We start from the raw sequence: 26,616 nt of genomic DNA on the forward strand, positions 1-26,616 counted from the left end.
AGCAGAGCTATAAAACTGTGATTATGAAGCACTGGAAACTGAGCCTCAGGTTTTGAACAGGGAAAAAATAAATGTAGACTTGCATATCAAGCTCACATATCAGATAATAGCAGCTTATTTTGAGCCAACTCATCAGGCTACTGGCTCACTTTTGGAGGGGTCAAACATTTCCTGAGGTTTTAATGATGAATACTGCATTTGCATATGAAAGCAGACTGGAACTTGTTTTGTTTGGAACATTTCTAAATAAATTATGTTTACAATCTTCATCATAAATGCTGATTACTAACTGTTGCTGCTTTAAAACTTTTTCAAGGGTGACCACAATAGGCAGTAATAACAGCCACATACATACTAACAACATACAACAGAAATCAGATTAAAAATTAATAAATGGACAATTATTAAAAAAATGTCATACCTTGACACAACCTAAAGTCCCCCTTAAAAACAACCAAACAACTGGATAGATGACAGATGACACGTTGTATTAAAGAATGTAACATTATTCTTGATACAGCTCTGTCAGGGACTGTGACTCCAGAGACAGAAGACATGGCTGGCAGGGGCCGAGGGAGATATGAAGCACATAGAAGCAAGAGAAAGTTGGGTATCTGCAGCAGGCAAAAGTGGCATGTAGAGCCATTTTCACTTCAACACTTTCACTGTTATCTCACCCTTATCTTATCTTACTCTTACTGTAAATTCAGAATTTATTTCATCCAAACCAGAGGTGACTGTGAAAAGACAAACCAAGATAATTTTGGTGACTTGTATTTAGTTTATATCTCATCTGAATAAATTGTGTTTTTTGAGTTAACAAGGCAGTGGTGCAGTGGTTAGCGCTGTTGCCTCATAGCAAGAGGGTTCCAAGTTCGAATCCTGGTCCGGGCCCTTCTATGTGGAGTTTGCATGTTCTCCGGGTACTCTGGCTTCCTCACACGTAGCTAATTGGCTACGCTACATTGCCCCTAGGTGTGAGTGTGAGAGTGCGTGGTCCAGGGTGTACCCTGCCTCTTGCCTGTAGTCAGCTGGGATAGGGGACTCTAGCCCCCCGCAGCCATGACGGAAAAGCGGTATAGGAAAAGGATGAATGGAGTTAGCAAGGCAATTAAGCCAACTGAATTCCTCTATTTTGTAAGGAAAACAAGTGTAAGAAAATTCACTTAATTGACATTTTGTGTGCCTGTCTTGTTTACCTACTAAACTAAACACTAAGTGACAATGTGAATCTTAGTGAGCTCACCGCTCACACAAATCTCCCAGCTGAAATTACAGGGGGTCATCGGACTACCTCCTCTAGAGGTACCAAATGAGATAAGATGGACAGGGCTATCTGCTTAGTACACTAACTTCAGTAGATACATCTGCAACACAATACAGAGACATCAACACTGTTGTTTCTTCACATTTTGCTGGTAATGTTAGTTCATTTTTAATGGTTTAAAGTAAAAATCTGGCCATATTTTATTGCCCCTTTAGACCTTGGTAAGGTTGAACAATGACAAGTGACAATATACAGTACATATACAGATATTCATTCATGCTATACAGTGCCCCACGCATGAGGCTTAAATAGTCATCTGAGAATATTTCCTAAATACTTGTCATTAATGAATGCCAAGTACCTTTTACAGTTACTCAGTAAACTGAAGTCTGTAGATGTAACTCCATCTGCACCAAATATTTTACTGAAAATACTATTACTAATTTCAGTTTTCTAGGAGAGTTGGAAACTACTGGTGAGAAAAAAACGCTTAAGATACTTATAAAGTTGGGAAATTTCCTTCAAAAAGAATGCTGAACATGGGAGAGTTCAGCAGGCTCCTTGATCATTTAACCAGATCTATGAAGGTTTGGAAAATATGATTTCCACATCGAGAAGATGCATTGAAACCAGAACACAGTCCCGCTTTCTGTTGGCCTGACTGCCAAACCAGGGCATATTTGGATGGTCTGGCTCTGCCATAAGCTGTGCCTCAGAATGCCGTTTCAGCACAGCTTAGCAGAAAATATCAGCACTGAATGGAAAAAGGAATAGTATAACACGTGAGCCCCTGAGGGAGCAAACTGTTAGCGTTTCCATTCTTGGGAGGTATTTCAATTCTGCCTCAAACACCAAGCTCTAGGCTTCCCTGGGGTGCCTTGTTAAGTTACACATCATGTTGAACACAACACAAAACACATACTGTTGACTGGATGTTGCAAACATCAACTCTGTTTCTCTACTGTTTGTCCTGTCTCTGCTTTTCAGTGCAGATGGCACAAAAAGAAAGATACCAGGGCATGATTATAGCCTGTGGCATTGTTTTCTGTCAGAAAAACGCTGTCAGGATGCTGGGAAGCACTGGGATGGGTGAGAGAAAATAAAAGCTACCGGTACATGTGAGTTTTGAGCTAGTTACTGAGAAAACACAAACTGCTACAACAGCTGTTTGGACCCAGTGCCAACAGGCCTTTGTGCAGGACCCATTCATGTTGATGTAAAATATTTAATATGGCAGCTGCTCATGAAGAGAGGGGAGATGACTGATCTACCGGTATGTTCTATATAAAGACTCAAGCATTCATGAGTCTCAAGCTAACTATCCTGGCATCACTTCAAAGCTCCTGATGAAAAGCACGTGACTTAAGTCTTAACAAAGCCTTTTCAGACGTCGTCCCCGAGACGTACAGATGGTGTGATCAGAGAAAGAGTCAAGAGCTCTTAACTGAAACTGAACCTCTCACCCTAACAGCAGAGGTTTTCCGTTGGTGGGGGTGTTCTGGGGGCCGATTCACTTTTTTTTTTTTTCCAAAGAGAGAGGGTGACGCTTCTCCGTTCACTGGGAATGTACTGACTGAGGGTCCAACTCTCAGCCCTCCAGCTGGACCCTACTGCTGCTCTGCTCACTGCGTGGGGTTTAAACCAAGACACAAACACACCTGACAGCTGAGGTAGGACTCACCTTGGATTTATTAACAAAACAATCATTCCAATTTTCCTAACTAATTGATATGGCATGTTTTATTTTCAGAGAATACAACTTTTCTGTGGTGTTTAGGACAATTAACAACTAACTTCTTTTGAATGCTTTGAAGGTGATGGAGTTGTTTTAGTGGAGCCACAGGACTATCATATCATCAGCTGATCTAGGTCTTTGTCGTGGGGAAAAACTGATGTATTTTAATGGAGAATATTTCAAATGCTGTTATTTTTAAGTGGAATAGAGTAGCATGCAAATCGTAGAGCATAACGAGATAAGTTTCAGTGAATGTTCATAAGTCTGTAGCTCCAGTTGAAGTGAACTAAATAATGGGAAAAAACTAAGGAGAGGATGGTTGGGGTCTATTGAATGCTGTGGTCATTTGTGCTACTTGCTTGGAGTCTTGGTTCACATTGGTCTCATTTGACAAAAATGTTAAGTAATTTTCCAAGGAGTACAGCCATAACAAACTCTTAAATACAAACACATGAGGAAATTTTGTCTGAATCACCTCAAAGTTTCAAAATTACTTCAAGTACACTATATGAATACCTAACGATTAACTGATTAGTTGATCAACAGTTACACAAACTACTGTTTTAAAAACAATGATTTTTTTCAACATGCCAACGGTTTTCTGATTCCATCTTCCCCAGTGTGAGGATTTGCTGTTCTTCTTATGATCGTTAACGAAATATTGGACTGGTTGGACTTAAAGTAAACATGTCATCACATCATCAACTATTTTGCTGAGTTGGAAATGTGACAACCCAACAATCATAAAAATAATTAACAGGCTATTTGATTATGAAGACAGTTACTAGTTGCAGTCATGGTGGTTGTGGTGGTGACATATAGTTGTATGTGAGTCCTGATGGGAAAAGCAGGGATCAGGGGAGAACAAAGGCTGGCAATGTCCCTCTGGTTTGGGTTTTTTATGAAATGCAAGAAAAACATTTACCTGCACCACTATGACCAGAGTGAGGATAGATTTACTGGATTTACTGCAAGGATTGTTTGATTACATGACAGGAAGACTCATTAACAGAAGAATCATCTCTCACTTACCACCAAGTTGCAAAACATACAAGAAAACAGCCTCTTTGTGCTAAATGAGCACATGTGGAACAAAAGACAGTGTGGCTGCAGAGGAAGGGTCTGTGCTGTGTGGTATTTGCTGTCGCAGCAGGATGGTCGACCACCGCCACATATTTGTGGGTGGACAGACTGCTCAACTGAAGGGCTCAGAATCCATTAAGATTACCCGGAGCACGCAACCAGAAAATCTCAGACTCTCTCTGCTGGCTATGTAATTGTGTAATAGAGGAAGATATATAAATAATTTTGTGAATCACCACAGATGCTGAATAGGTGAGGCATGGAGAAATATTTATGCTGGCTGCAAGAACTTTCCAGTAGAGGTTTTCACAGCCTCATTGAAACACTGATATAAAAAAAGACCACTCCAGGAACTCTGCATGCCCTTTCACCATTCACGGTTTTAGCAAAACATTCAAAAATCGGGCTACTTTGATGCTGAAACACCGAAACCCAACTGAATTACTAAGAACGGTTTTAGTGAGTATGAGCTGACATTGGCACTGTTCAGCATCACAGTTGGGACAGCTCGGACACTCCAATGCTCACACACAAAGTGGTGGTAGCTAGTCAGTCGACTAAAGCTTAATAGGAAAACCAGCTACAAAAAACACCAGTGTAGTAGAGTGCAAGTAGCTGTATTTCAATGTTATGATACGTTATATTTCATAGCTATAAGTGGCAGCTACAGCTGCTAGTTACTTTTCATCTTTCTAAAACATGTAATTGGTTTATTAAATATAAGGCAATACTAAAGATTACTACTCAAAATATAGGAATTCATTGTTATGAGCTCCATCTCAACCACCTTCAACATGAAAGTGCTGATTGTCGATGTAGGTTCTCAGTCATGTTGGTTGAAGTGCTAGAAGAGAAGGTTGTTGTTTCAGCAACCTAAAGATATCCAGTTGCCTTCGCTTCAAGCATTTCAACTAAAGTACTGATTACACATTAATACATTACTAATTACTACAGAAGTGACTAACTTTAAATGAAACAGCAATTGAGGGAGTGAAAGGGATAAATGATGACAGGTGTTGAAACTCTGTTGAGGTGTCAGTAAAGTGTTGAAATGTGGGTAAAACAGCTGAGATTGGCTCAAGCTCAGATAACATGGAGTCCTTGAAGATGTCCAGGCTGCTCTGATAATATTGTGACTGAGGGTTACCCACATTGCCTCTCTCTTGCCTCCCTCCCTTGTTCCGTGATAATAAGTGATTCTGCATGACGAAGGACACACTATGAAACTTGAAGCAGACACTATGAAGTTTTTGGTATGAAATGTGTCCATGTAAACAAGCTGTACCATGATCTTCTCTGACGTCAGATTTGGGTTATAATATATTCAAGTGAGTACCTGTGTGTCTGCGCATGTTTGTGTGTGAGGGAGGGACTCCTCCGTCAGACAGTTCATTTGAATGGAGGAAAAAAAATCAATATTTTGGGAAGTAAGAAAGATACAAACACAAAAAGTTTGAATTAACTTTCTGTGTTGAATGGTGTTGAAATCATTGCCAAAATCGGTGCCAAAAAAAAAGAGAGAGAAAGAGTAACAATAACATATAATCATACTGTTTCATTTAAATGATTTTCCAGTGCCAGTAGAGGCATCTCAGGCCAGGTTGAATCTTTATGTGGTATAGCAAAATTTTGTAATTGTGAATACCTCTCAAAGGGGTGCAATCAGCACATTAGTGGTTAAAACGGATGAAAAACAGATGCTGTGAAGCTCTCCTTGCTCTCTTGTCAAACATTTCTTAGGATGGATATGAAATGCATACAGTAAACAGCAGGGATTACAAAAAGGTAACCAACTTCCACAGTCTGTGCCATTCCTCATTCCTATAAAGCACCACTGTATGCCACAGCTAGTGAAATCTGAACTGTCACAAAACTTTTCACTTGTGAATCCATTCCATTACAGTGCGTCATTCATGTGGATAATGTAAACTGAGGTAAACTCTATGGAAGACATCTCTCTTCTGTTATATTGATGTTCGAAGAAAACTGCAGGGAAAAAAAAAAAAAAACATTCCACTGCTTGGACAAGTTATTTCCTCAGTGACATCACAGTCTAGCCCTTTTAAGTTTTAGACTGAACCTGATGTCTGTCTTTTCCTACAGCTCTTCCTGGCTGCTCTTTCACTGACCAGTCTTACAAAAAAAACCATGAGGATCTTTCTGCTGCTTTGCCTGCTGGCACTCGGCAACGCCAAACCCTACCAGCCAATCAACGTCATGGATTTCATGAAAAACTACGACATCATGATGGCTGATGATTCAGATGATGATGATGATGATGATGACGATGCTGATGACGACGATTATGATGATGAGAACTGTCCAGCTGGCTGCCATTGCTCACCTAGAGTGGTGCAGTGCTCTGATCAGGGTTAGAACACATACACACATTATTCTAATCACTGTGTGCTGAAAAACGCCAGCTATTCATGCATATTGATAAAGGCTTGTTCTTTAATGTAGTTATAGACACTATGCAAAGTTCAGCGTTCAGTTAGCACTCTATATAAATGACCAGATTGACACAGAGTGTTTTCTGTCAGAAAGTGATGATATTAATGTTAGAAACAGTAGGACTGAAGATTAGAATTGTTCGATTCATCTTGTTTCAAAAAACGTTCTTCTGGGTTGGGAATGCAATGTAGTGGTTATTCATAGCAAAATTCTCACCAGAAAGCAGCATCATGCAGAGCAAGGTCATTATTTCTGACAGTGACCGCAATCTTTTGAGTGTAGCAGCATGCACAGCTCTGATTCTGTGGCCAAGTTTGGTGTGAAATTAGTGTCTCACATTTCACTTCCTACCAGAAAAATGAACACATTCTCACTCTGAACTGGCACATGCCTGCTACTGTGTCCTCTATTTACTGAAACATTAGTCCCTAAAGCAATGAAAAACTTTTGGGATCACTGCCACAGTTGTAGAGTCCATCTGCTGAGTCACCACCAATTTTTTTTTTAAACTAGACTTTTTCAAACTGAGAGTTGGAGTCAGGAAGACAATGACTTCTTCACTCGTGCATCTGTTTTACACACAGGTGCAGCATGAGCTCGGATTTTTTATCACTTTTGCTTCATCCCTGGGGTCTAATCAGGCATTTCTGTTTCTGCCAACAGGGCAGATCTCTGTTCCTGAGAAGATTCCTGAAGACACTGTGATCTTAGATCTCCAAAATAATGACATCACTGAGATCAAGGAGGATGACTTTAAAGGCCTCCACAAGCTTTATGTAAGAAATCTTCAGAACGGCTTTACTCTGCACATAGTAATGAACATCACAGCCACTGTTAACATTAAACAGACATAAACATCAGGCATGTAAACAAATAAAGAATAACATCAACCCATCAGATGAGAACAAAATAAATGAGTAAATAAGTTCCAGCCACAACTCTGATTTCAGGTTTGAGTAATGTTGATGGTACTGTATCACCCTGTACATGTACTTACAATCTGATCTTTGTGATAGGAGCACCAGTTTTTCTCCTATCAATTAACTCCATTTGACCCATTCAAAGCACTAAGGAAATCCTCAGCCTTACACCACATGACAAGAAATGGCAAGTACAAGACAGGACCTCAGATAAAAGCCTCTTCAAGCTCAAAGGCCCAGCGTGCAGGATTTACAGGCATCTAGTGGTGAGGTTGCAGATCGCAACCAACTAAGTACGCCTCAATTCACCATCCTCTGTGTTGGCAGCTAGAATATCTAAAACGTAAAAGGCCCCCCTCTAAAGCCAGTGTATGGTTTGTTTATTCTGGGCTACTAGAAGAAACATGGCAGTGCAACATGGAGGACTCTTGCAAAGAGGGCCCACTCCCTCTGTAGGTATTAAAGGGTCATTGTGAGGTAACAAATCACAACAGTTACTAGTTTCAAGTGATTACACATAAATGGAAAAATTAGGGACACAGGACATATATCAAACTGATAAATTATCGGCCAGATAATGGGAACTATTCAGTTATCAACAAAGCTGACAATATGTCACCAAATTGCTTTCACTGATTTACCAAGAACAACATCTATGCACTTTGAAACAGTAGGTGGCGGTATGTATCGTTATAATCTACCAATCAACACAAAGATGAAAAAGGAAGCGGAGAAGAAGTGCAACATCAGACCGCGGCACCTAGAACCACACAGTGTAGACCAGATAGCAAAACATGCTGACACCAGTGTGGATGTGTTCTACAATTTCAGAAGAAGATAACATAATTGTAATTTGCAAAACCTGTTCCACAAAGATTCAAAGAGGAGAGTTGAGGAAGAGTTGATAATTGCCACAAGCATAGTATAGCTTAGCTTATAGCTGAGAGCCATGGGAATGTCATTAGTTTTGTGGGTATTTGTTCTTAACATTCATGATTGAATTTAATCATTTAGAAAATGTATTTTCCAAAACAGCATACAAATGAGGTAAAATCCAAGGCACATTAGATCAGGGAGAATAAGTCCCTCAATTCTCAGTTGGGCTCCACCTAAGGATGATATTTTCTTGATTACTCTGACAATTATGTTTTATTAAGTTTTTTTTTAACAGAAGTTAGTCTACATCAGGCATGTCAAACTGGTCCACAGGAGGGCCGGTGTGGCTGCAGGTTTTCTTTCCAACCAAGCAGCAGCACACCAGACTTGACTCATTTAATCAACTGATCTCCGTCTTCAGACAGTTGATTGGTCAAACGGTGTGCTCTTGGTTGGTTGGCACAAAAACCTGCAGCCACACCGGCCCTCCTGTGGACCAGTTTGAGATGCCTGGTGTACATGTTCTTAAGTAAGATGGTGTGTCTGTGTTGTTACTCTTGTGTCTCCAGCAGTGGAGATACAGTTAAAACCAATACAGTTAAAACCTATTGTTATCCATAACGCTGTAAGGGTGTCGGTTTTAACAACTACTATTTTTTCTTCTGCAAAAGTGGTAATAGTTTAAGACCAAGACATCAGATCCAATGTGCAATCCATGACTTCCTACAAGAGATGCACCGATCAACCGGACAGGGACCGGAATCAGCTGGTGCTCAGCCTGGGCCAGGCAACAGCCAGCCACACTCTCGTATCTCTGATTCCAAGCTGTTTTATGCATGCACCACATGTCATACGTAGAGTGGCGCAGGCAATAATGTCACAGTCACACGCAGACATGTCTTACCGTGGAAGTTCTTCACTGTGAGTTAAGAAGACACAACACTTGTAAAGACCAAAGTCAACCGTGGTGGACTACCAGGAAAACATTTGGAAAAACAAACCTAATCAGATACTTAAAACCCATGACCCAGCTGAACATGCCCAGCTAGCAAAGGAAAAGCAGATAAAGCTAAAGCTAGCCAGAACTCAGTGCTAGACACAAGCCAGCAGCCTCTCCTGCCTTTCCTTGTTGAGGAAAGAGTAGTGAAAAGACCAAAAGCAATAACGATTAAAATTATGGAATTCATGGCCCTGGATGATCAGTTTAGGATAGAGGCCTCAGAAATCTGATAAATTACCTCAGTACTGGTGAATTTATAAGCATAAAATGATATAAGTAACTGACAATTATTTTGCTATATAAATCTGCTGCACCTGCTTTTGTTTGGTAAAGTAAAATATGTCAGCTTAAGTTGGGTGTAAGGCTCATTTTAAGTTAATTGTTAATTGTAGCTCTTTCCAGTGGCAAAGCACTTTATTTTGAGTGGAATTTGTAAGGTTTAATAATTTTTTTTAATATGCAAGTAAAATATTCAGATTCAGACTCAAGATGCAAATGTAAATAACAATACCATCTTACAGCTTTTAAGGTTACAGATGAGAAGAAACAGCTCAGTAATAGTTTAAATGCAGCCTGCAGCTTTACCAGATGAAAGCCCCCCTGTATGTAACTCTCAGCTGAGAAGTAAGGGTAGTGACACAGTCTACCTTTGATTAAGTTGATCTTTTTGCAGCTGGGGAGGCCTCAAACTCAGTATAACTGTACTGTATCAAAGCAATCATTGGGAACATGCAACCACAGCTAATACAGTGGCTTTTCATCAAGAGTTAAACAGTACAGCTGTTCTAATCTTACATCTGACCTAAGAAATGCAGCCAAATTCAGTTTTAACCTACCAAGTTTTGTTTTGATTATTTCTCCTTCAACAGGGCCTGTTTCTGATCAACAACAAGATCTCAAAGATACACCCCAAGGCCTTCCGAGACATGTTCCATCTCCGGCTGCTGTATCTCTCCTACAACCTGCTGACTGAGATCCCTGCAAACCTGCCTCCCAATATCGTTGAGCTCCGCTTCCATGAAAATAATATCAATAGAATCCAGAAGGATGCATTTAAAGGCCTGAGGAAACTCCATGTGCTGGGTAAGACCTTGTTTAAGCTTTCTGTATCAGATTAGCAATAACCAATGTTGTCAAATGCCAGGCAGGCCAATCCTTCAGGTTTTTATACATTAGAACCACTGCAGCACCACAGAAAGGTAAAAAATAAAATGCTACATAGCAGTATTTGGATTTTAAAGTATACTACAGACTAGTCTACTGCAAAAAGTCCTAAATCCCACGACAAACACGTTGTTTGTCACGGTCTTCAAAAAATATATATATGAGTGCTTTCTGTTCTGCCGCCTCTATAGTTAAGTCTTTGTTAAGTACCGTTTCATAAGGACCTATACCAAAGATAGCACTGACAGTAAAATATTGTCAATAATAGACTGAACTGAATGTCTCATTTCTATCAAGCAAAGACTTTACTTGTTTATTGTACTAGATTACCTTCATCAACGCTTTATCAAGTTGTATAATCAAGTTTACCAGATCTCTAACAGTAACTGATAGATCTAATATATTTAACTGTATGTTCTCAACTGTAATCTACTGAGATATAATGGATCATTCATAATGAAAACTGTTGTATCATGCTTGTACAAACAGAGCTGGGAGCCAATCCTCTAGCTAACACTGGGATTGAGCTGGGAGCATTTAACGGTTTGTCAACTCTGTACGTCGGTATAGCAGAGGCCAAACTGACCGCTGTACCAAAAGGTACGTTATCACACACTTGCTGATTCATGTCATGCCGATGTATACACAAATCAACGGTAAACTTATTTTCATCCTCAAGTCACCCACCTATGTTCTTACTATAATGGAGCACAACTATATGTGTAATCAGATACTTTAACAGTATTTTCTTCACACCATCTATGCTTTGATATGTTTTGTCTGTGTGTGATTTTTTTTTCTCCTTTATCTGCTAGACCTCCCATCCTCCATCACAGAGCTGAGCCTGGATTATAACAAAATTTCTAAGGTGGAAGTAGAGGACTTCATCAGATATAAAAATTTGCAGAGGTGAAAACCAGCCACATTTTGACCTACGAACACTTACATTTAGCCAACATTTTGTTCAGGCTCTTCGAATTAATCCGATTGGTCTTCAAAAGTCAAATTTGAGTGTTATTTTCTTACTTATGGTTAACTAAAGGTTTGCTAGTAAAATCAAAAACATTCACTGTTAATATGTAAAAATTAAACTGACACTGGAATAAAGAAACAGATTTTATATAACATTATCTGTGTTCTTTATAGATCCTGTGTGTATGATTTGGAGGGAACTACTGGCAGAAATGTTTCATGTCTGTACTGTATAATTAATGATAATAAGGATCGTGCTTTTGTTAGCTTAGATTAATGATTATTATTCACAAGTGGTAATATCTGGCTACTATCTGTTGCCATTTTTCCAGACTAGGACTTGGTTTTAACCAGATCAAGTTTGTAGAAAATGGCAGCCTTGCCAGGATCCCAAACGTCCGTGAGATCCACCTGGACAACAACCGACTGAGAAAGATCCCACCAGGCCTCAGCTCCCTGCGCTACCTCCAGGTGAGATACAGGCACAGTAAGAAATCAAGCACTTTGATAAGTATCAGTGGTTTAAAGTGCCTGTCACAAAACCAAGTCAGTTGGGTTTAGCTGATAGAAGATTCAGAATGCAACTCAAAGATGGCAACCCCATTATGGCCAGGTCTTCTGAGATGCTGTATGCAGTCATTGTACCGGCAGTATTGATCAGCAAATAGCTCCAAACTAACTTCTGCCGAAATTGTGCCTTTTTTACATTTCAATTTGTACAAATAAGACAGCCTTGAATGTAGATTTTTTTTGTGCTAAGCTTTGCTAAACATGACCTGAACATACCTAACCTTTTTCATTTCAACCCTCCAAATTTCAATATGTACCTTAAGCATTTATTTAATAAGAAGGGTCAGAAAAAAATAAAATCTTACTTGAAACTCTGATGTCCAACTCATATAATACAGTTGTCCCTTTAGAAATGAAGCGCAACGGTAAAATAGTTAATGTTGAAGTATCTTATTCCAACCTTTCCCTCGAAATTTTCTTCTCAAAACCTGGAGCTTCAAAACCATGCCCAACTTTTCAGTGTGTAACTCAGAACACTGTCCTCTAAAGGTTGTGAGTTTCCAAGGCAGTTAGGCAGCAATAGAACAGAGCTCCAAAACTTTATGAACAAAGCCAAAAATAACTAATTAAAACCAAATCTTCTCCATCTTGTTTAGGTGATTTTCCTCCATGGCAACAAAATCAGCAATGTGGGCGTCAACGATTTCTGTCCCATCAGACCCAGTATCAAGAAGAATCTGTACACAGGCATTAGTCTGTTTGCCAATCCTGTAAAATACTGGGACATCCAGCCAGCCACATTTCGCTGTGTGACCGGACGAAGAGGTGTTCAACTTGGAAACTTCAGAAAGTAGAAGTAGGGACAACACTTTCTAGACAGCTCAGAAACGGAGAACTGGCAATATTCTTGTTAAAGCATAAAGAAGCAGTCCAAAATAATTTGGACAGATAAAAAGATGAAACTGCATTACTTAAGGGTAAAAAAAAAAAAGTCATTCTATAGATGTATATTAAAAACTGTAATACATGTTGAATGCTGGTACATGTGATAACATGAACAGCTGATCATTATAATGAAATTCAGCCCTGCCTGCCTCTGTGAGATGCTCTCATTAAGGTGATCCTTACCTAATGTCACTCAACTTTTGCTGTGTAAACTGTCCTGGAATAAAGCGCCTCCTTCTGGTCACTTTTTGAGTAAACCACCCATTGACTTGAAATGTAGCATTACATGCAGATGCCTTTTTAGCCAAAGAGATCCTTTTTAGTTTCAAAATAAGACCACTTTAATAAAATACAGTAGAAGAATTTCTAAGTTTAAGTGGTCTTTGTAACACTTCAACAACAAACAAAATAGACATTTCTTCTTTTTTGTAATTTCCGTACCTCTTATATTAACATCTTTTTTAAAGTTGAAACATTGTAATTATCACAGAAGAGTCACAGTAGACAGAGATGTGACCTAACAGGAGTTTAAAAACCTTTTCCACCCAGCTGGTGTCTGTACAGTCAATGAATGATAGTGGCATTATTCAGTGCAGTAAGTCACTTTGAAGCCTAATGTCTGTCTTAATTTGGATGTTTTATGTTATCTCACTGCATGTCTGTATTGTTCTTATATAGAAGTTGAAAGGTACTTGTCAGACTGGATTATACATTGTCCTTGATGTAAACCCAAAACGTCATTGTTTTAATCAACTATAGCAACCAATTGAACGACAGTTATCAATGAGATTATAGGCAGGTAATACAACTCCCAATCTGAAAACATGTAATAAACATGTTCCTGTTTCCTCCAGTGATCTCTCCTCTGAAATGGTGCTATATTTATTGACTATGTCTTTAATAAAAAGTGGAAAACCTCCCCATTTATGTCTTAATTTTCTGTCAAAGTGATATTGCAGCTATATTTGTGATATCAGGCTATATGAATAAATTTGACCTAAAATATCAAGCAAAGCTTTATTAAAACAAAGCTGCAAAAAATCATTGGGCAAGGTACTGGCTGTAATAATATTAACAGGGAACTAACAAAGGGTTATTACCAAAGAAGGGAAATAACAAACTCTACATACTGCATGAAATGAAAAGACAAAATTGTGTTTGAAAAACAGTCTCACACCAGACAGAAACAGAAACGTGGAGTGAATTCTTAAAGGAGCTGCAACAAACATAGTCAAATATAGTAAAAAATAAATAAATAAATAAGATAAAAGATCCTGAGCAAATCCTCACATTAGTGAAGAAGGAACCAATATCTGTTTGGCTTTTTTTGTTAGAAGAATTACTTAAACAATTAATAGATAAAGATTACTGAAAATCAATCTTTTTTTTTTTTTTGCTACCAACTAACCAATCAACAAACTTATGTTTTGGCATTGATGCTATTTTTTTTTCTTCAATCACTTTAAGTTTGCTACAGTGTATACAGATTGGATATTATCCTGAGGGTTTTCTTGTTTCGTTTATTATGGAATATAATTGGATCTTTCTTTCATTTGTAAGTAAAAATGATCAGTTTAGGCTCAGAAAAGTTCTACACTCCTGTAAATGTTGCTACTGGGAACGCTGTTATGAAGTTAATAAAGACCAGCTGAGCTATTCCTTCATTCAACAGCAGATGCCACTGCTCACTGAAGAGTTATGGGTAGATTACTTGGTTTTAGTGGAGACTGAGCCAGACGAATGAAGACACCCGGGGAGTGATAAGTTCAGAGTTCAAGTCTATAGAAATAATAGTTCAAATATATAATAATAGTTATAATAGTTTTCTCAAACATTTTGTCCATTCTCTTGGACAATACAGGGGAACATTTTAAAATCAGATTAAATTAAATTTTGCTGTTTGCTGATGTTTTTTCAGCAACACTCATTCCAGAAAAGTGGAGACACAGTGTAAAACATAAGTAAAACAGCACACAATGATTTGCAAATGCAGTTCAACAGACCAGTGTTTTATACTAGTGCATACAGTGTCCAGCTGGGTCAGTAGTATCCTGGGCAGGGGTAACATTATCATGATTTGGCAAGAAAGGGGCATCCTCAAAAGGCTCAGGCATTCACAAGCAAGGTTCAGTACTTTGTGAAACACATGACTGTATAAGGCAATGTTTTCCAAATTTTTTACATATGTGTGTGCTTTAGAGGACGCACATAACTTCAAAGTTTGGCTGAATTTAAGAAAGACTGGTAAAAGTCTGAGTTTTAACTCATTTTCCACACTCACAGTCTGTGCCTGTCTTTTGTTTTCATGCTTGTCAGTGCTGAGAACCTACTCTGGCCTAAGGACATGTTAGCACAGGCCATTCTTCCAATCTCGACAGTGTGATTGGTCAGTGCAGGGTACTCTGTGTGCAGCTCAATCCAGAAATCCAACAGAAGCTCCTGACTGAACTCAGTTTTCATGGATTCAATTGTTGCATCTTTACTGAGGCTCTCCTGTTCAGATGCCAGTAAGGCAGCAGGCACAGCAAAAAAGTCTGATCAACCCAACTGTTCCACTCATCAGTTTCTTTATGTAGCCACTATCTGTGGTAGGAAAAGCAACGTAGTTCGATGTCACCAGCAAATGCATCCTCGATAGTTGTCTTCCTGTCGGTGATAGCGGTTGATATCTCTATGGGCAGCAGATGAACTCTTTTTAACCATTTATCCATTTTTGTTCAGCATCCAGAATAAGCATTGCTTCTCTATACTCAGTGAGGAAGCTAACCATTTTGTTATGTTTGACTGCTTTGACCTGCATGTGTTCAAAGCATGACCTGCATGCTTTGAACAGCATGGCTTTGCAGTAAAAGAGTGCAGGTGCTAGACTGACCTGCCTGCAGTCCAGACCTGTCTCCTGACCTGACTACTGAGGAACTTAAGTTGTATGTCAAGCAAGAATGGGAAAGAATTTCACTTGCAAACTTTTTAACAATTTGCATCCTCAGCTCCCAAGCACTTAATGAGTGTTTTTAAAAGAAAAGGTGATGGAACACAGTGATAAACAGGACTCTGTCACTTCTACTTTGGAACGTGTTGCAGGGTTCACATTCAGAATAAGAATACATTTACAAAAAACAATAAAGTTTATTAGTTTGTTTGAACATGAAAGATCTTTGTACAGTATACAATAGAATATAGATTAAAAGGAATATGTAAATGATTTCATTCTGTTTTTATTTAGGTTTTACACAGCATCTCAAAGCATACAACTCCAATTCCAGGATTGCTGGGATACAATGTATGCTTTGCTATAGTTGCCAAGTTAGTCTACACTATCTCTAGATTTAATATAATATATCATGTGACATAAATATTATTTTTCTATTCATAAATGCTTTCGCATCATCTTAGCCTTCAGCTATATGAAGACAAGGTAGCATTACAACTAATCTGAAGATTTAACTGATTACCCTTAATGCAATTAAGGGTTTAGCTCCATGTTATATTGCTGAATTGCTGCCCCCCCATGAGCCAGACTTCAGTTTCACAACCTGTGACAGGATTCTCCTGGCTGTTACAGCATAGCTGAGGGCTAAAGGAGACCAGACTTTTCCTGCCTTTTAAAAAGCCGATGTGGAGAATGTGTTGCTCAAGTTGCTTAATAAACAACTTGCCACTTTTACACATAAAGCAACATCATTACTTATTTTGAGTTGTATCCAGCTGATGGATTCCACTATTTACTCTCTAAAGTTGATCTCTACCAACTCCTGAAAAAAAAGACCTTTCCTAGCATCAACAGTTCTGTGACTGTGAAACACACACACACAGGAATGATGGATTTGATGAAACCGATGTGTGTGTTTTCATTGCCCTCTTAGTCTCTCTGGGAGGCCCCTGTCAAACAGCCTGGTCCCTGCAGACTCCCAGAAACCCAACACCTGTAAGCTGCCTTTGTCAGAACCACCTTTACCTGAAAGTGATATCTACAGTGTGCAGAAAATGAGACGGAGCTACAGTACAGTATGACGTAATGCTGTGGATGGTTTGCTTCTCAACTGTTTTGTCTTTTTAAATGAAGACTTGTTGTGTTGTGGGTGGGGTGGTGGGGAGCTGCCTCTCTCTCTCTTTCTCTGTCTCACTCTCTCTCTATTTCTCCAGGAAACATATGGAATAGATCTGCCGGTTGGCCAGGCCTCGTTCTGCCACGTCTCACAGCCACACACACACACACACACACACACACAGAAAAATGGTCCTAACTTCAGTGTTTTTACGTCTCTTCACCCTCTGCATTTACTCCTCAGACTATTCTCTTTCTTCTACTTAACTCTAGTCATTTCCCCTGCCATCGTCCACTTTGCCCTCCATTCATGACTTCTCTTTACCAGCTTTCTATCCTAAGAGAAAGCAAGCTCAGAAATGCAGCCCTCTGTTGTCTGAATTTGCATCGCACAGTGCACATTCAAACTACAACAGTCAGTTAATTCTTGTCAACTTATAATCAGAAACTTGTCACATATGAAAGTTATACAAGGTTTCCCACAGCGTTTTACAATGGAGGCTCCCCACATCACCTGAAATGAGGGACCTTTGCCAACGTTAAGCCTCAGGGAAAACAAGTAGTGGTGTTAATTCACACAATAAAAGCCATGAAATAAACAACAGAGGCAATTTTGTTCAAATCATAATCTAGTAAAGATATTTAAAAGGAGATGAGATGCATCAGGATCTCTCTGATTCAGCAAGTGATTGGCTAAAGATGACACTGTATGCTATAATCAATACCTTATATTTTGCAATTGATCAGAGAAACACAACACAAAGAAAAAAGTTCAGAAAAAAGCTGAGACTGGCTGAAGCAACTGAGGACGTGTGAGGAGAAATTCAGACGCTCTTTAAAAGAGCATCTGCAATATTCCCACAAAGATCACTGAAGTATAAATCAGGTCTCATCTTTTTACCTCCTTTTTCTCTTTTAGTCTCCTCAACAGGCTTCAAATTCTTTCAGGTGAAACAGTGGGACACTTAAAATTTTTCATTCCTTTTCTCTCCCTTAATTTTTTTTGGTTAAAACTATAAATCTCTGATACTGGATTTATTGTGCACTCTCACAAATGTTTCTAATTTAAAGACTGTTTAAGTGCCTGGTTAAATAAATCAGCTGTCTCACTCTGCACTTCAAATATATAAAATCCAAAAGCAAGAAATTCACGTAACTTTTTTGAGCTTCTGTCCTATCCTCCTCTTTAGCCCCCCTCACCTATCGCACAGTTGTATGTAATAATACTAATAAATAATAAATGTGGAGGAAATTATTTATTTTGCTTGCTAAAGAAACAGGTTTAAGACAGAATGAAATAATATCTGTAAACTGTAAAAAAACAGAATTTAGTAAAAAAATGGTCTCAGTTTTTGTACTTTGTGTCCTGGAGCAAATACTCTTTCATCTTTGACACGGGTTTGCTCAAAGGCTGATGTTAAACGTCTGTAACTCAACACTCAAAGTACTTTTAAAAGTACTCTAAACTGTTGTGAGATTAAGAACTTCAGTACATGTATTTACTGTAAACTTGTTGTGAGGTCACAAACTGCATTTCACTGTTTAACGCTTCATGTTTCTCTGAACTGAAACTCAGTCCTGCGCTGTACAAGCCCTACAGTCAGTGGTGGCATTTTAGTGGGACACAGAGAAACTGTATCACATGTTCTTCTGATTGGCTCTGAATGGAAATCACTGAACAAATTATAACAAATGTCGGAAAATAATGATCAGCGTCTGATGTCTCTATCAAAGACTTTAAAATCATCTCAAGTAAAATTAAAACCTAAATTAGTGTCAGATAAACCATTTGTAAGGTCTATAATCCAATTTGACTTCTAATGAACTAACTCTACATCAAAAGTCAAAGGGGTTTCCTTTTCAAATTTGGCTTTTCAGGTGGTTGGAGCAAAATAATGCTGAACTCAAGTTTGATGATAATAAGGTTTTTGATTCCCAGGAGGATTTCAAGGTGTGCCATTTCTTACATTATCTTTGACATGTTTGTTTTCAGATTCAGTAAATGACCTTGGGTATGCTGTGCATCTAGAAGAAGATGGTTAGAGACCAACAAGAGGCAGAGTAGTCATCCCAGGGAGCTCAGGTTTCCAGAGTATAAACTGAGGACAAAGTGGGCAATGGTAATGTCATTAAATGGGAGAGGGCAACTGCTTTCTACCAGTTCTCTGATTAGAGACCCAAAGACCTCAGTCACTTCACAACTTGCTGATAAATTCAAGGCTGCTGGAATATCCTGTCTAATGTCTACTTTCTAATTCACTTTTTCACTTTGCAGCAAGAAGAATGTCAGTGTTGTCAAATTTGATGTTTAAAATCTGATTTGATGTCTTTTAAAGGACTTTACCCCTTCAAGAATTCCCAACAAGCTTCTTCCAATCTCTTCCTCTCAAAAAGCCACAGCTGAGCAGAGGAAAAATATGTAAAGGCCAAATAGCACATCATTCCAAGGTATTCTTTAAGGACCGCTACTCTCTACAAGACAAGGATCTCATGAGTGCTAATATGTCAGAAATTACACCTCAATGCACAGGAAAACTGTGCACAACTATGTTAATGATGTTACATCAAAATTAAAACAGCAATTGCATCTGTAAATTGTAGCAATGAACAGTTTGTGTAAGGCATATACCTTTCACTTTTGTTTTCTCTTCCAAGTACATTTGTCTAATCCAGGGATTTGCGTCCAAACTGTCTTAATGTCTGACTGCTCATGCCTTTTCAATAGCTGGATTTCCCCATGTCTCAGCAAATAATCTGGCACAATGTCATTATTCCTGATGAGAAAATGAAACAGACAAACCTATGAAAATAAGTAATATCAAATTAGTAAGATCAGTTTAGATTTGAATCATTAAGAAGAATTAATCAACAACATTTATTACAAGTCAGTATAATGGTCAACAATGGGCATTATCCCACTCATACCATGGTCTGTTGCCTCCCCCAAAATAAAACAACCATTACTTTGTATTTTCATGTGTTTGGCTAATACCTGGAAGAATTATTTCCATCCCATAGCGAACGAGATGTGGGATGATCTCTTAATCTCTTATGTTACAGCTTACAAAGTAAGAGAGGCGATGTAGTCTGCTTGCCGCTTGTATCCTACAGTTGCAATCCTGTCCTGAGAAAATGAAGAACTGAGGGACAATGCTCAGTGCTGATATTCATATTCTATTCATCTCTTATTTCTAATGGCAAGGTGTCTGCAGCCAGTGCAATGAAGACAGAGTTTCACTGGAACAACTTAGCAGATGTACATTATCAGGAATTAACTGACACTCTGTAGCCAATTAAAATTGACTATTCACACACACACACCAATGTATCACACAGGTTTAGATTTCGATCAGGAAAATACCTATTCTTTCCATACTTCATGTATTCAAAAGGTTTCTGCTGTAGGATCGATTATAACAGGTGGTGGTGTCCAGCAAACGATGTGGGCTTTGTAGATTGGCAGACCTTCTGGGGAAGACCAGGTCACATTAGGAGAGACAGCATTCATCCCACTTTGGATGGAGCAGCTCTCATATGTAGAAATCTTATTAAACCAAAACTGTGACAACCCAGAGTTGAGACCAGGAGGCAGAGTTGCAGTCCTACATGCCTCTTTGTGCTCCCATTAGAACAGTTACCCACCCAAAATCCCATAGAAACTGTGTCTATCCCACGACCACCTCAAGTAATGAAATACAAATTAAAAATCTAATAAAGATTAACACGAACACCTCCATAACTAACTGAAACCTGATTTTGGCCAAAGGAATATGTCAGCTTAAATGAATCCACTCCCCCCAGTCACATTAATACTCACATTCCTCGAGACATCAGCCGAGGAGGCGGAGTTGCAGCCATTTTGACTCAAGCCGATCATTCAGTCTAAAGCCTAAAGTCAACTGTCAATCATTTGAAATCCTTATTCTTAGTCTTTCAGACCCAGCCTGGAAAATAGTACAACCAATGATCATTGTTGTACTGAATTTCTACTGTAATTTTTAGAGCTTCGATCAAGTCTAGTCCTGAAAACTAATAAAATAATTACGATTTAAATACCCATGTGGACAATGATAACAATAGCCATTGCACAGCATTTATTGCTCTCTTAGATTCAATCGGCTTCTGTCAGTGTGTACATGAACCCACTCACAGTTTCAATCACACTCTTGACCTTGTTTTCTCATGTGACGTTGAAATAGAATATTTAATCGCCTTTGAACAAAATCCTCGTTTATCTGACGATTGATTAATAACTTTTGAGTTTACAGTGCTTGACTACATACTACAAAACCCCTACACTGGATATCTGTCTGATAGCGCTGTGGCTAAATTTAAGTAAGCAGTTCTATTGTCATTTACTTCAGTATCATGCCCCGGTACAGCAGAACATTACAACATGAAAGAAAAGTCTTATGCCAGTTGTAGTCCCTCTCCAACTGACATTTTGTAGACAGTGCTACAAGCTGATTAAGGACAACGATCGAGTCTATTATCCCACTTAAAAAGAATCACATAAAGCAAAAGAGACGTCATGGTAGCGTCATGGTATGATACTGAGGTTCGCAAAATAAAGCAAAATGCGCAAAAACTTGAAATGGCGTTCCTCCAAACTCCATATTGAGCCATACTGAGCAAACTGTCTTGCTCAATATGGCAAGACAGCCATAATATCATATAGGAAGGCCCTATGGACTGCCAGAGCAGCCTATTACTCAAATTTAACTGATGATAATAAGAATAACCCCAGGTTTCTGTTCAGTGCAGTAGCCAGGCAGACAGAGAGCCATAGTGCTATCGAGCCTTGTATCCCTGTAATCCCCAGCAGCAATGACTTTATGACCTTTTTAATGACAAGATTTTAAAGATTAGAGACAAAATTCGACACTTACTGACCTCAGCTGGTACTGATCTACCATCAAACACTGAAGCCTTAGAAACAGCAGTACAACCAGATAGTTATCTTGACTGCTTTTCTCCCATCGACCTTCATCAACTAAATTCATTTATATTTTCATCTAAACATGCCTCTTAAACATGCCTCTTAGACATCATCCCAGCTAAGCTGCTCAAAGAAGTTTTACCCTTACTTAGCACCTGTTAATTAGATATACTCAATCTGTCCCTGATAACAGGCTATGTACCCCAGTCCTTTAAAGTAGCTGTAATCAAACCTCTTCTTAAAAAGTACACACTTGATCCAGAGGTTTTAAGCAACTGTAGACCAATATCTAACCTTCCATTTCTCTCCAAGATCCTTGAGAGAACAGTCGCCAATCAGCTACATGACTTTCTGAATACTAATAGCTTATTTGAGGATTTTCAATCTGTCTTCAGAGCTCATTATACCGCAGAGATGGCACTGATCAAAGCCACAAATTACATTCTATTGGCATCAGACGAGGGACTAATCTCTGTCCTTGTACTGTTAGACCTTAGTGCTACAATTAACACCAATGACCATTCTACCTTATTACACAGATTGTAACACCTAACTGGCATTACAGGAACTGCATTAGGCTAGTGTCAGTCCTATTTATCAGATTGATCTCAGTTTGTTCATGTTAATGATACATCGTCCACACTCACAAACGTTAGTCACGGAGTTCCCCAAGGTTCTGTGCTGGGGCCAATACTATTCACCCTTTATATGCTCCCCATCTGTGATATTATTAGGAAACACTCCATACATTTTCACTGTTATGCAGATGACACAATTATATTTATCAATGAAACCAGATGAAACAAATCAGCTAGCCAAACTTCAGGCATGTCTCAATGGCATAAAAACCTGGATGACTTGCCATTTCTTACTTCTAAATTCAGACAAAACTGAAGTTATTGTTCTGGGCCCAAAACACCTTAGAAACAAATTATCCAATGATATAGCAATGCTAGATGGCTTAACATTGGCTTCAAGCTCCACTGTAAGGAATCTAACACACATTTCAAAGACTGCATTCTTTCACTTCCACAATTTTGCAAAATTAGGCACATTCTGAGTCAGAAAGATGCAGAAAAATTAGTCCATGCATTTATTACTTCCAGGCTTGATTATCGTATCTCCCTTTTATCAGGTTGCCCGAATAAGTCTCTAGAGACTCTCCAACTAATCCAGAACTCATTACTCACAAGAACCAGCATTAGAGATCTATTACTATTATACTATATTATTTTTATCATAATCAGCATAGTACCTTCTGTATACTTCATCATTATCATTATCTATCTATCTATCTTCTGGTATTATTGCTGTGTGCTCCTCTCACGCAACACTCCCTTCTCCCTCTCTCTCTCTCTCGACCCAACCAGTCAAGGCAGATGGCCGCCCATCTAGAGCCAGGGTTTGCTAAAAGCTCTAAAAGGCAGTTTTTCCTCGTCACTGTCGCCAAGTGCTTGCTCAAGGAGGAATGTTGGGTTCTCTGTATTATAAAATTTAATTAAAGAGTTTGGTCTAGACCTGCTCTAATTGGAAAGTCCATCCATCCATCTTCTTCCGCTTCATCCAGAACCGGGTCGCAGGGGCAGCAGCTTGAGCAGAGATGCCCAGACTTCACTCTCCCCAGACACTCCAGCTCTTCCGGGTGGACCCCAAGGCGTTCCCAGGCCAGCCGAGTGACATAGTCCCTCCAACGTGTCCTGGGTCTTCCTTGGGGCCTCCTCCCAGTGGGGCATGCCCAGAACACCTCCTCAGGAAGGTGTCCAGGAGGCTTCCGAAAACTGGAAAGTTTCATGAGATAACTGAACTGGCGCTATATAAATAAACTGAATTGAAATTAAAAACTACACTATATTACACCAACCAACAGGGACAACACTACAGAAGGTTTTCATGGAGATGAAACCCCAAAAAAGACATGAGTGTGCAGTCTAAGCATAAAGCTCTAAATATTGGTCTTCAAAACAGACTTTTTCCATTAACAGGAATGTTTTGTTTTGTTTTTTTTTCTTATTTTGACCCATGTACAACTGGTGCCAAGAATGCTATTTTTATTTCATTTACTTTCTTGATTTTGTAGTTCTTTATTTGCAGTTCTTGTTTTAATTTGTAGTTAAGTTAATTGTAATAAATGATTGTAATGAAATCTTTTGTTTTGTCCAAAGTGAAAACTTTGGTTTGATAGCAAATTCAGCAAATGTATATTTTGTTTATTTATTGTTTTGTTTGTACGTAACTAAACCCCAAACCACTTTCATTCAGTTGAAAATCATTTAAAAAGAAATATTTAGTAGTGTTACTGATCTACTGTTACTGAATTTTGTGAATGGCTGATCTGGAGGCAAGTGACGTTTTGGAGGCAGCCTAGGTCTCCAAGCACCCCATGAAACCGACGTCTCACCACTTTGTGGACCACTGAGAGTCAGGAGTGTGTTGAGGGATTAGAAGGATTTAATACAGTAACTTCTTTCATTGTTAGCATAGATATTTCAGTGTCAATATTATAGTTAGTTAAGTGGTTATAGTATTTAGTAGGTTAGTTAGTGATTTTAGACAAATAGTAGCTGTAAGTTAGCTTTAGTTTTAGTTTAATTTTGTGTGTTTGAGAGAGTTGTTTGATTTAGCATCAATTTTGTTTTTTGTTTTGTTGTTTTTTTTTAGAATAGTTTCTCTGCTGTGATCCATATGGGATCATGTCCATCCCTGTTTTTTGTGCATTACAAATGATGCGCAATTATTGCTAACAAACCCAAACAACTCCTGCGGCACACAGTCTCCCCAAACCTCAGTGGGTGTTTTCAGACACTTCACAAAGCCAAAATCACAGCAAAAAATCTCCCAAAAGTTGGAGAAAATTAGATATTTAGTCTGTCAGTGCTCACTCAACACACATTCACAGCCCAAAAACCCACACAGAAAACTAAAACATACACCACCAACTCATCCAGAGCAGAGCCAAGGCTAAATGAGGCCAATGAAATTAAAATGTTTAGAGGCAAAGACTGAAAGACCTGTTTGTTCATGTGAGAGAATCCCAGGAGTGATGCTTTCTGCAGGAAAAAAACTGACATGAAAAATGAGCAATGAGGATGACGAGCCAATTGCTGTCTGGCTCTGGAATGGAAAAACCTGGCCAATGATGAATGTGTGTGAAAGAGGGTTTATGTGAGACAGTGAGAGAGTGTAGATGTAACTGGAAACATCAAAATAGAAAATAGTCAGAGTAAATAAGTATAAAGTAGTAAAATCATAGTTGATCATAGTTGTCCACAAAAGTCCTTCAGACTTCAGACTGACTGTATATACAGTATATATTTATGTACATATATATATAGTGCACATACCGAAACACAACAGGTTTTGCATTTTTTTGCATTGCATTTCATCTTGGTTAGCCAATATTGCAGATCGGCTAACCATGATAAGATGATATGGAAACAGAAATAATCAACCAACCCAGTACTTATTTTAAAGACTTAAAGTCAAGTTGCCTATTGCACCAGCTGAAAGCAGACTGCATCTTAAATCTGAATGTGAAGTAACAGCTATATTGTAACTACTTAGCTTCACACAGAACAAGGCATGGCCAGTGTGGCTGCAGGTTTCCATTCCAACCAAGCAGGAGCGCACCACGCTCGACTCATTTAACCAGTGAGGGCCTCATTACAAACATTTTGTCTTAAGATAGGAATCAAGTGACTACAGAATCATCATAAATAAAGAATTTCCTAAGTTTGGTTTTGCCAATCATCTTGCATAATACAGATTCGTCTCCTACTGAAATATAATATGCATGGTTCCTTCATCAATCAGTACAGGAAATGATCTGACCGGAGTAAAATCAGTCACTCAGTGTCATCAGCTAAAATTAAACACTGATCTTTTCATGTCCATTACAGCAAGCTAGCCAGTGACAAATGATGTGAGCCCTTGTTAAAAAAAATACAGGCATTAATTTTCTGTGTTGACAACTCTGATCTCAGTCCTAAAACAAATAAATAGTTAAATCAGGTGTTCTTGTTTGGAACAAAAAATCAGCATTTTGTTTAGTTGCATCACTTGAACTTCTTAAATAGTATGTTAAATCAAGGTGCAAATATGCAAAATCATAAAAAAAAACACACAAACTGAACTAAACTGTAGTGTATTATAAGATTTAAACAATCTTTTCCTGTTTCCGGTATTAAATTTAAGGGCAGAACTGCATTACAAATTGTGTCAAGGGTCTGTTGTAGCAAGATACAAAGACAGACAGGAGACCATAAATGAGAAAGAAACAGACAAGAGAAATCAGAGAGAGACAGACGGTCATAGACAGAATTACAGACCCTGTTATTTTAGCCAGTAGCGATCTTAAAGTGAGAGCTTTTGAAGAGCAGTCCAATAAAAAGAGATTTTATCCAGATGGAGTCTACAGCTGAGGACATAGCCGTGTTCTCCTCATCACAATTAGCACAGAGGGAAACATTCAAGACCACAATGTCCTATTAAACAGACATAATTACATTAACATGGGGACTTCCCAGAATTCCCCTGCCTTCACAAACAGATGAAAAACGCATTGACTTTAACCACAAACAATAACATATGAACTGTAACTGTAGTAGGGAGAAGACAGAGTAGGCTACTGTACCACTGGATGAGTGTGATTCATCAACTGAAAAAGAAGACTTTTTTTATAGGCCAACACTGTACTGCACATCAGTCTG

At 38.7% G+C, this 26,616-nt stretch overlaps 2 protein-coding genes across 6 annotated transcripts in view; one reads left to right on the plus strand and one right to left on the minus strand.

The window, feature by feature from the left end:
- The window catches only part of LOC124054570 (centromere protein P), a 100,763-nt gene that overhangs the window by 29,694 nt on the left and 44,453 nt on the right, over window positions 1-26,616 (minus strand). The window lies entirely within an intron of this gene.
- aspn (asporin (LRR class 1)) lies at window positions 2,720-13,843 on the plus strand. Its single transcript, XM_046380727.1, has 8 exons — window positions 2,720-2,937; window positions 6,189-6,456; window positions 7,203-7,315; window positions 10,205-10,418; window positions 10,989-11,099; window positions 11,315-11,408; window positions 11,804-11,942; window positions 12,638-13,843. The coding sequence occupies exons 2-8, from the start codon at window positions 6,234-6,236 to the stop codon at window positions 12,833-12,835; spliced, it is 1,092 nt and encodes a 363-aa protein (XP_046236683.1). The 5' UTR covers window positions 2,720-2,937; window positions 6,189-6,233; the 3' UTR covers window positions 12,836-13,843.

This window comes from Scatophagus argus, chromosome 3 (assembly GCF_020382885.2).
Source record: "Scatophagus argus isolate fScaArg1 chromosome 3, fScaArg1.pri, whole genome shotgun sequence".
NCBI classification, from domain to species: domain Eukaryota; kingdom Metazoa; phylum Chordata; class Actinopteri; family Scatophagidae; genus Scatophagus; species Scatophagus argus.